This window comes from Tachysurus vachellii, chromosome 15 (assembly GCF_030014155.1).
Source record: "Tachysurus vachellii isolate PV-2020 chromosome 15, HZAU_Pvac_v1, whole genome shotgun sequence".
Classification (NCBI taxonomy): domain Eukaryota; kingdom Metazoa; phylum Chordata; class Actinopteri; order Siluriformes; family Bagridae; genus Tachysurus; species Tachysurus vachellii.
The window spans coordinates 11258033-11269283 of record NC_083474.1 but is presented as its reverse complement, the minus strand read 5'-3'; the positions used below and the strand labels follow the sequence as shown (position 1 = coordinate 11269283).

At 37.3% G+C, this 11251-nt stretch overlaps 1 protein-coding gene across 1 annotated transcript in view; it reads right to left on the bottom strand.

Moving 5' to 3' along the window:
• Positions 1 to 2206: 2206 nt before the first annotated feature.
• The window catches only part of brip1 (BRCA1 interacting helicase 1), a 48792-nt gene continuing 39747 nt past the window's right edge, over positions 2207 to 11251 (bottom strand). Inside the window, exon 26 of the mRNA XM_060888093.1 lies at positions 2207 to 2299. Coding sequence (XP_060744076.1) covers positions 2222 to 2299 — 78 coding nt within the window. The 3' untranslated portion in view covers positions 2207 to 2221. The remainder of the gene's footprint in view (positions 2300 to 11251) is intronic.

Here is an 11251-nt window from a genome sequence, read left to right as displayed (position 1 = left end):
ATGAATATCTGTAGCAATTTCTCCATAAACCTGCCTTGGTATTTGATCTCCATTTTTCAAATGCATGACATTCTGTATTTTATATTTTGTTATATATTAATGACAGAAGTTACAGATCATGCAGACATATCAGTAAATGATCATATCTTGCTTTACAGCCTCTGGAAAATGATTGGAAACCTATGAAGGTGTATACTGCTAGCTTTACTTTAAATTAACATTATCAACAGTATATGGACCTACAACAAAATGGAAGAGTAATGTATCGAGCACATAAAGCATTTATTTGCTCTATATCAGTGTCATATTTATTTGTGTAGTATGTATGTGTACAGTTACATTGGAGGTAACCATGCATAAGCACTGAACTGAATGCACAAAGAGACCATTAATTAGCTTAAGTATGTTCAAAATATCAGTGCCAATGGTGTGTTAAAGCACAAAATTTCTATTCTATAAGATGTCAGTATAATGTTGGAGACATAAGGGGTTAATGAATTTAACAATTTGAGATATTACAATATGTTTTTGGACAGCAAAGTTTTTTAGCACAAAAACAGTTCCACTCTGACTAATTACAGCAAATAAGAAAATAAACAAAATTCATTTAACCACAGATTCCAAACCTACTAGATAGGATATTATCTTTAGCTCACTGAGACTAAATTCTGTGTACTAAAAATTACTATGCAAAAATATGTTGTGGACAATATTTCATATTTCAGAAGCACTAGTGAGTCTGTAGCACAATTCAGTTGTTTTTGTTAGTTCTTCATATGTACTGTGAGCTCAATATGTTTATGTTAATGTGGCTCTAAATGAACTTTATCCTGAATCATGCTCTGATATGGGTCCATACAGAATTTCAGATCTGTGTGCTGAGAACACCGAATTTTAGTTCTGATTATGGCATTAAACTCAATCCTACATCGTACACTTAAAGTAACTGGACATCAGAGAGGGTCTGAACAACCAGATGGAGCCTTTAAGAGTGATCTTTAAGCCAAGAAAAGAGAAGAACAGAGAACTGTTAAGAAGTCCAAGACCAAAGACCCAAAGGACTGAGCCCTTACAAGACTGAAAATGTAAAACAGCAGGCAAAAGGCCATAACACAAACTCAAAAAGGATGAACCAGATCTTGGTAAGCCTGCTTACCGCTCATTAAGAAAAAAGGATGTATCTGAAAACCATATGTTGGTCTGGTGATCTACATTATCCAGTTTGCTTTGGATTTGACATGTAACAAAATCCATAGCTATTTTACTTTTTCTGCACACCTGTTGAATAAATGGCACTTCTTTTGTCTCCTAGTAAGCTTCTAAAATTGGATTGTATTAGAAACATGTTTAAACCAAAGGTTATCCCATCATTGCACTAACTGTATTGTAAAGCCTGTATAAATGTCAAATTCTAAACTGTTGACAGGAAACTGTACTTTCTGTAGTGTTCAGTACCTTTTAGTTCATTTTGTCCAGGTTGCATGCTTACTGAAATTGCATGGTAATATTGTCAGAGGGTTATCATAGAGCTATATATCATTTATAATGTCCTCTCTGTGTCTACCAATGATTTACTATGATTAACTACAGTGTTTATGGATAAATCCAGCATTCAGGGTCACTATGTTATACAGATTTTAAACCGATAAATAGTTTTGAAAATAACAAGACTAGTATAGAATGATTTTTCCTGACTGATGCTCTTCTATTCAACCCAGTGTTATTAGGCTTAACGTGTAGTTGAAAGAAATGTAATCCTAACCAATATAAATGACAGAACCATTGCGATGGATGTGTCAAATATATCAGGCCATCCTTGAGAAATGTAACTAGTGATTCAAAGTGAATTTGAATGTGTTTATCTACACAAGCAAACTGTTTTACACAGTCTCTCATCCATATGAAACTGCTATTTCGATAATACAACGGAAACAATGTGTCTATACACTCACATTTCCTCCAAATAGATTAGAAAATATTTTCCATTCTAACAATTTTAACATCCACATTGCTTCTAATGTGAATTGAATTTTCACTAAGAAATCTAAGCCAACATTCATGACCATAAAGCACATATACAGTTTTATACCAGCTTTTATTGTGCACAATCATCAATAATGATTATGGCTGTCATTTGAGGAAAGCATACAGATGACTCAAACTTTATTACAAAAGATAAGTTGCATGCATGTAAAAACCATAAAGAGTGTAAAAATGCAGATCACTGCTGACTCCCTTGAATGGGCCAAAGAGTCTTGATCCTAGAGCAGAACCTGAGTGCTGCTGGAACCAACCAGATCTGAAGGAAGAGAAGAACAGAGCCTCTGTTTCTTTTGAAAAGTGCCAAAAACCATAATGAAATACACTATAGCTACGCATTCTATGATGGAATTCCAATGTTATGATAAATGAGCTTGCTATGATTATCTCTGCTTTAAGATAGATGGCTCCATTGCCCTGAGGTTGAGATTCAGAGCAATGTACAGTGGAGAGAATTCTACTGCAGGAAGCATCATGTGGCTTTTTAATCTGCTTTTAAAAACTGACGCACTTTCTCATGCTTAAGCCTACCTCTGATAAATCTCAGATCACTGAAAAAGAACCTCTGCTCATTGTCATCTGATCAAAACATAACTGGATGCTTTTTCTTTCTCCTGAAGCTTCTTTCATAGGATATAAGAAGACAACATAGACCCTAAAGATTTATAAGATTTAACTTCCCACGCAAAAAGTACTTTATCACCATTAAAGAGAAGTCAGGTTTAAGCCCCACATAGAACACTATAGCTTGTAGTATCTATTTGTGCAAAAATGGGGCTTGGGGGCATCTGGAACTCATTGGGGCGTATCTGGCTGTGTCTCACCCCTCCTCTACCTTGCCCGTCTTCCAATGCTTCCCACTGCTGCCCCTAAATCCTGTCTGAGAGCTGCCTTGGCTGGGCACACTCTGACCTGGGAGCTTAAGTCTCTTTCTCTTGTAAAAGAAGGACCGTCTTTCCCGAAAAAGCACTCAGAAACACGCTTTAAATACTTTAGAGGGGATTTAATATCAAGTCCATTATGGTCTTTTTGGAGCCCAGTAAATAGTCAATTAACGGATCATTTTGATTGAATCCACATGCAGCCGGATCTGCTGGTGCGACCAGATGGCTTTGCGTGCTAAACGTCCCACCAGTGCTGTTTGGGTGCAACACAGAGGTGACTGAATGAGAAGGGACACTTTCCAGAGAGCACAGTTTTTCCACTCTCTCTCTCTCACCTGGCTATGGATATCAAAAAATAACAACATGTTTGAGCATAAACACAACAACTTAATCAAATGAATGTTATCCGAGGCAGCTAATTACATAATTCTGTACAATCCACAACATGAATGCAGTTTAGTCGGGTAAATTAAGGCTAGTGGAAAACTAAAAGGTGGACTTAAATGGGAGGGACATCCTGGTAGAAGTTAAACTTTAGTGGTGGGACACTGTGGCAGTGCTCAGTGATCAAAAGATACATCTGGTTGGCTCCAATAAAACATAAACCTAACTAAAAGGCTTAAGATAAAAGCAGCAATAAAAATTATTAATTACATTGTGTGAGGACCATGGATTAGAGTTTTTATCCACTAGGTTATATAAAGGCCTCAGAAGGCGATGTACAATGTGTTGTGATGGCAAAAGAACACAGTCCAACAAACAAGAACAGGCACAAAGTATAAAACTCTGGCTTAACTTTATTCCGCTAATTGGCTATTTAGCCAATCAGAATAAAAATCAGAAATCCAAATAGCACTGTCTCCTATCCAAATCCATACATGAATAAAGTATGCACTTTTATAAAAACCATGGTAACATTACAGAGACCACTTTGATGGATTCACTGAATGCAGAATCTAGGTCTGCAAATGACTTTAATGGAACTGGATGGCTAGTATATAAAAGCAAGTCATTAGTTCAGCATGTGCGTATGTGTGTTTGTCACTGGGAAAGTGGGATATTAGTACAACATAAAAATGTTGAGTCGTTGGTAAGAAGCATGTTATTGAGCTGAAGTCCTTAGTATATACTCTGCTACACAATCTCAGCTGGTATTAACGTGGGAACAAATGGCGGAAAATACTGTCCTGTTCAGTATCCAGTGCTTGCCCAGGTTTTGAAATACTTTGACATAAATACATATTGAAATTTTCCAAGTAAGTTTTAACTTTTAACAACCCCAATTATGCTTGCCTATAATCCTACCTTAACAGTTGTTTAGTGGCAATGGCTACAGGCAAGGCTTAAGAGCTAAGTCCTGCCAGCTCCTTGGTTCGTTAAATAAGAGGAAGGAGGCCGTCTGTAAAGATTTGGCCTGTCCTGTGACATGTCTTTAAGCCACTACTCTGGGTGGACTTAGAAAAAGATTGTTCATTGCCTATTAATCTGTTTCTTGAGTATCAATCAAAGTGTAATTTGATTCACTTGCTACTTTGTTGGGATTAGTTTCACTGGACACATAATGAAACAAAGGAAAAAACAAGGAAAAATCAACTAACCAACCAATCAACACAATCAATCAACCAAGCAATCAGTCAGCCAATCAATCAATCTCTGAGTAGCATAGAGTACTGTAAACATACGTATAGAACTCTTTTCATTCCCCAAAAATATAACAGTTAAAAAATGAGCAAGCAAACCTCTGCTCAAGTCAAGTCAAGAAGCTTTTATTGTCATTTCAACCATACTGTATATAGCTGTTGCAGTACATAGTGAAATGAGACAACGTTTCTCCAGGACCATGGTGCTACATAAAAGCAAAGACAGACCTAAGGACTTAGTAAGTAAGTCTTAGCCACATAAAGTGCAAGTGTGCATCCTGGTGCAAACAGTGCAGGACAAGACAAACAAGACAGAAAAGACAGTGCAGGACAAAAGACAGTGCAGACAAAAAATTACAAGACAATAAACAAAAGACAATAAACAGAAACAGAGCCAACCAGTGTAAATACTGTATGTGCAAACAATATCGTGTGTGCAGAAATACTAGAGTGAACACAGTGTTACAGCAGCAGGTCCCTGAGATAATGTAAAGGACATGATACTCAATAATTTATAAATAATTAAATATAAATAACTACATCTATTTTGTGCATCACAGCTACCATTTCTTTTCTCTTTCTGTTCATCTTCCATCTATCTTGGGTAGTTTGCATATCTGAGTCTCTACAGTGGTGGTTTTTTTTAGCAGTTTAACAACTCACAGCTAAAAATGCCTTCGGCTGCCCGATATGATGTTTTGTCAACTTCGCGTAGTGGGTTGAATTTACAGCAGATGAACTACACTAGAGTTCAACTAGATCCAGACCATGATCAACTTAGCTCAGATGGTCTTGGAACAGTTACTTCGGTCCGCACCCAAATGCAATTGCTGTATTCCTGACAGCCTAAACAAATCACAGCAAGGATGAAAACATACCAGAGTTCGATTCATATGGACTAAATACTCTAGGTGAAAGCACCCAAGGGAATAGCTGGATGAATTAACTGTTCATATGAAGAAAGTGTATGAAGTAGTTCTAGCTGCAAGAAGAGGTTAATTAGTCAGATGTACTTATAAGCAACATGTGGTTTTCTTAAGATATCTTTTTGGTCTGTATCATGTTTATTATTGTAAACCAACAAAGAAATGATTTAATCAGGGATTTATTTAAAAGCTTAGTGTCCCCAAACTTTTGATTAGGAGTGTACATTGGCTCTTCCATAAAATAAAGACATCACTGCAATATATACAACATTCCACAACATTTTATTCTCTGAGGATTCGGTCACTTTTATGAAAGAAGCAAGTTCCTCATGCCCTTTATGTAAAAGATTAAAAGTGTTCTTTTGACCATTTTTTCATAGCTGTGGAGGAGAATTCCCTCCCTGCTCCCTCTTTGCATTTGTATGAAAATGAATAGAGAGATTGTGTTTACAGTAGTGGATTCCTCAAGCTGCCCGTGCAGTCTTTTTACTCTCCCACACCCCAACACTCCTTTAAAGGCATTACTCATTTACGGAAGTGGAAAACCAATTTGTTTAAGCCCGAGGCTTGGCTTACGATTTGCTTGCATGAACCAGAACTATCTCCAGAACAGAGTTATTTGGTTGTAGACCAAAATACTAAACCCTTTCCTTCTAGACAAAAAATATGTAAAATAGGGATGGACTACTGGGATGGTCTAGTGAGAATGTTTTGATAAAACTGAGCTAGTGTGCTTGTACAGCCTAAATGTTCCGTGAAAGCTGACGTCCTCCCCTTTGTTGGCTTTCACCATCCGGAGCATCAATCCCCTCTACTGGTTAAACTGTGTGAGTGCAGAAAACCAGACACTTCTATGTTCTATGTGCAATTCAACAACTTTCCATCATAAGTATAAGTAAATATACAGACGTATTTTTTTCATATACATTCAGTGCATATGCTTATTATTTAGAAAAACATACCATCCAGTTTCCTGATACAAAATACACATACACGCATGCACACAGCCTGAAATTACAACTAAATCTGTAAAAATTGCAATCATCTCAGCAGGGACAGAATCTCAAGGAAATGTTTCCAAAGTACAAAAGGTGTGTGTAAATTTGAAGTGGATATGAGCACTGTACATACATAAAAATAACAAAAACCTATGATAAATCATATGATATCCAATATTTTCAATTTACATTAAGAAAACACAGTTCAGGTGACACAGCAGATTCAATGAGTAAAGTCAATAAGTCTGATATCTAGTGTAACTAGTGAAAATCTGGTTGAAAATACACCTCCTGGGAACAAATTGGAACCAAAGCCTGCTCTCAAGTAACCTCAACCACTCACACTGTTCACTCAGAGAATCTGCATTCTGCCTGTTCAGTGAAAAGCTCTCAAGATAGGTCCTAAAAAACAAACACAACAATCTTTAATAAGTTTATTTTAAATCCCAGGATCTCATCTGGTTCTTAATGCTTCACCTGATACTTATCACCCCTGACAAGGTCAGGTATTTTGTCTTACAAAAACTGTAGATTTAGATGCCTGCCCAACTGTACAGGCAGAAGGGTTAAGTCCCAAGAGCGATTATCTCGCTAGAGACCTATATAGCATTGCCTTATAAATGTATTAAATTATAATAAATAGAAAATAATCCAGGGTGACTAAGCAAATAAAAAACAACAACAATGTATAAACATTCACTCCATCCTCTTCGAGTTTTCCACACAGCCCAATATACAGTATAGTGTATACAGCCAGCCCTATGAAGTCCCTTGGTTTGAAACAAATTTTTTTTTGTCTATTGGGTATGCTTATACAATTCTAGCTAGAAATTATGCCAAAACAAAAGCATAGGAGTCTATGGACAACTATCATTGTCATGCTGCTAAACACTAAGCCTGCAAAGAATTACAAACTTAGTGATTCACTCACTCCCTTAATTCAGGCTCCAATAAGTCTTTGCAAGTCATCATCCCTAAGAGCTTAGATAAAGCTGTCACAAACTGACAAATCCTCTTGGTTTGAACAAGTGTCTGCTTTCTCACATCTCTTTCTAACACCTGCCAGGTTTTTCCTCATCTATGACAAGAAACTAAATTATGCTCATTTTATTTTTACTTAAAAACTCCTGCATTAAAGCATGTCCTACCTAGAAAGAAAATAAATATTAGATATCTCCATGATAGTATGAACAAAGGGTAGTGAACGCCTTACCCTTTATAAGAATGCAGGGATTTATATTCAAGCTGAATAACAGCAAGGTTGAGAGCCTTTTTTTTTTTTAAATCTCTGACACACATGCACACCACTGCCAGCATGGAAGTATGGCAACAGTTGATGGAAAACAAGATTAGGAACTGATTGTGTCTTCAGTGTCTTAATCATGTCATCTTTCATTATTACTGCACTCGTGGTGTAAAAAGAGGCACGTTTGTGGAGGCGTTATGCAAACAATACTGGGGCGGTAAACAGGTGAGATCGGATGATTCAATGAGTTTAAAGGATAAAAGGGTAAATTGTGCTTCCTGTATTACAACTGAGTATTTGTCTGAGTCTGTCATCTGCTTTTTGGTGTTGGCAGCACTGTCTGAACAACAGTGACACATAAGACGGGAATAGTGTTCTCACATAGATTATGCTTGCCTTTTAGGTAATGTGAGAGACAGAAACAGAGTCCTACTGAGCATAATTACAATTAAAGATCAGTCCTTGGCATCTCAGTGGATTATAGATTATATATGTGCATACAGGTTTCTTTAGAGATACTAAATTACATAAATTTCCATATTAAGTAAGGTTATGGTCACTTTAGATTCTAAAATGCCAGATTTGTTTAACATTGAGTATGTGCACACCAGCCCTCAGGCAAAAACACAGCAGACAGAAAATCTCCAATTGATACAAACAAGCTCTTGATGTAATTATCGAATCAAGAAATTGTGTAGACTTTTGGAGTGTGCTGTTTTAGGGGAAGAAAGTGTGCATGACGCGTGGAAAGAATTAGTAAGTGAATTCACAGGGATAGTAGGTGCCAGGCTTCAGACCCGATGGCACTGATAGATCATTCATTCATTCATTCATCTTCTACCGCTTATCCGAACTACCTCGGGTCACAGGGAGCCTGTGCCTATCTCAGGCGTCATCGGGCATCAAGGCAGGATACACCCTGGACGGAGTGGCACTGATAGATGTCTGCTTTATTAAGATGATGACACAGGAGATAACTTTACACAGAATGTGACATGTATAGACCTACAAAAACACAAAGCCAAAATATTGTATCAGGTGTGTAAAAACAGTAACCAGGAAAAAATTAGGAACTACTATCCTGCCAGCAAGAGCACTATAATGTCAGCTGCTACTAAAAACCAAATTGAGTATTGTTTTTAATTAGATATATAATCAACAGACTGATCTGTAACATTAATCATATGGATGGTTGTTTTATTGTTCTGTTGTCATTGGTTGCATTTTTGTCTTAGTTGCTGGTAGTGACAGAACTCCAGTGGAGTTTGAGTGCTGGAATTACTCAGGCCTTTATCTTCTATGCACAGAGTATGCCTGCTGGACCTGGATTAACTGCAGTACCTGATTGCTTTCAGGGTCTCTTCTGATTTTATTTTGAAGACAGAGGTGTGTGCTGTGAAGTGCGCTTCTTTCTGGATTTTGGCTGATTAATACACTTGCTCTGGGTGGTCTCGGGGGTACTTCTCCCTCAGTGCCACAAAATGTCTTTTCCCTCTTTGTGTAGCACCTATGCCATTCTAGAAATCCATGTTTTTGCGGTAGAGGCCAGCGCTAATGCTGATATGCTGATCAGTGTGACTGTGACCAGTTAGGCCACTTTTGTCTGATCTCAATGACAGCTTTAATTTTGTTTAATAAGCATTTTTATGAGCATGCTTGTGATTTATTTTAATTGAAAAGTGACTATGGATATAAGAAAAATGCCATCTAAAAGGAGCAAACAATTAAGTAAGAAAATAAATAAATAGCTTTTTACTGCAAGTAGTCATGTTTTCATTAATTTCATGAATGTCCATTTTACAGATAAGGTGACTTATTGACCCTTCCTTGTCCCTGTCATGTACCAATGCTGGTGAGAATTGACTCCCAACTGTTGTATACACTGCTTTGACAAAGTGGTGCCTTTTGTTGTGAGGTTCTCCAGCCACACACACCCCCACACACATACCCCACCCCCTCTACAGGGGAACCGAAGAGAAGGACCGCCAATCACCAAGCTCTGCTATTGTAAGTAATTTGAGTAAATTTTCATGAAAAGACAGTCCTGTATCTCACCATCTCCCGCAGGCTGAAGGCCTGCAATGCATTGGCATGCCATCTGATGCAGCTGGAATGCAGAGACACAGTGAAGTTTCATAGTGCCAACAATGTCTTTTACAACAGGATCATCAGAAATATGGGTAAGGAATTCAAAAAATTTAAGGTGTTCTTTGAGTCACATTTCACAATGCACAAAAACAACAGTTTACTTATGGTTTAAAAATAGGGAATTAATATAAATTTTGGGGTCAAAAGGTTTCAAAGCAGATGTGTAGTACAAATAAAGAGACAAACAGAAAGAGACAATGATCATTACATAAAAATTACTTCATAATATTCTAGGTCATTTTCTTTCAACCATAAAGCTTTAACTCTTCTATAATTAAGCATTAAGGGAATTAAGGTGAGCCGTCTATATCATAACGGCTGAAATAATCTAAATCCACCGAATTTACCAAGCACTCCTGTACCACATAGGCGGGAGCAGAGCTTGATTGATACTGGATTAGCTGACATCCTGGGTAAGTATCCAAACCTTTGTTGATTGAATAATGCATGTTGAATAACGCAAGCTAAAATGAATTAAGACCCAAAGTGTGAGAACGGAAGAGTAGCTGTTTAATTATTGTTATATGCAACAAGAGGCTGCTTAAATCAGCTGTATGAATCTACTGTATAGGACAGGTACTGAAAGTTATTACAACAGATTTCACACTACACTTCAGAGGAAAAAAGGGATCAAACATAAACAAACATCATAAAAAAGATCCAAGCCAATAAAAAGGTCCAAAATACCAAATACCAATCATTTCTCCCCACAACTGGTATGACACCAGCAGCCACTCTTATTGTTGAAAAAGGAGGAGGCACTTAATGCAGTCCCTTATTCTTATTTTTTCTGGAAATGCCAACAATCTAAAAATTCAAATACATGTTTAAAAAAAAAAGAAAAAAAAAAAAAAAAACAGACCCCCCTTCACCAACAAACAACAAACACACACTCTCTCTCTCGGCTTAAGACCACCACATTAGCCTCAACCTCAAATCAATACATCACTGTAGTCCCTGTGTACTCCTCCCTTGTTTACACTTCAGATTAGTCTCATAGCCTGTGCCTGTGTTTGTCTGTGTGTACTGTGTGTTTGTGTGTGCGCTCACTGTGTGCATAAGGACAAGAGAGAGCAGAGCTCATTTGTCAAGTGACAGCATGTGTGAGAGGGGAATCCCTAAGCTTTATTTCTGCCTTAAAGGTAACACCCATGCAGCTTTTGGCAGATAGTATTAGAGGCACCAAATTCTCAACATAAAGCAATGCCTATTACTCTTAATGTTAGCCAGATAAATATTGACTAGTGATAATATAAATCATCCATTAGGGTGCACATTGAGCAGGGCTAACAACTAAGGTCTTACGACAGACAGAGCTATTGAGGACAACACAGCCTTGCATGATTTACAATCATTTGTATTCTTTTGT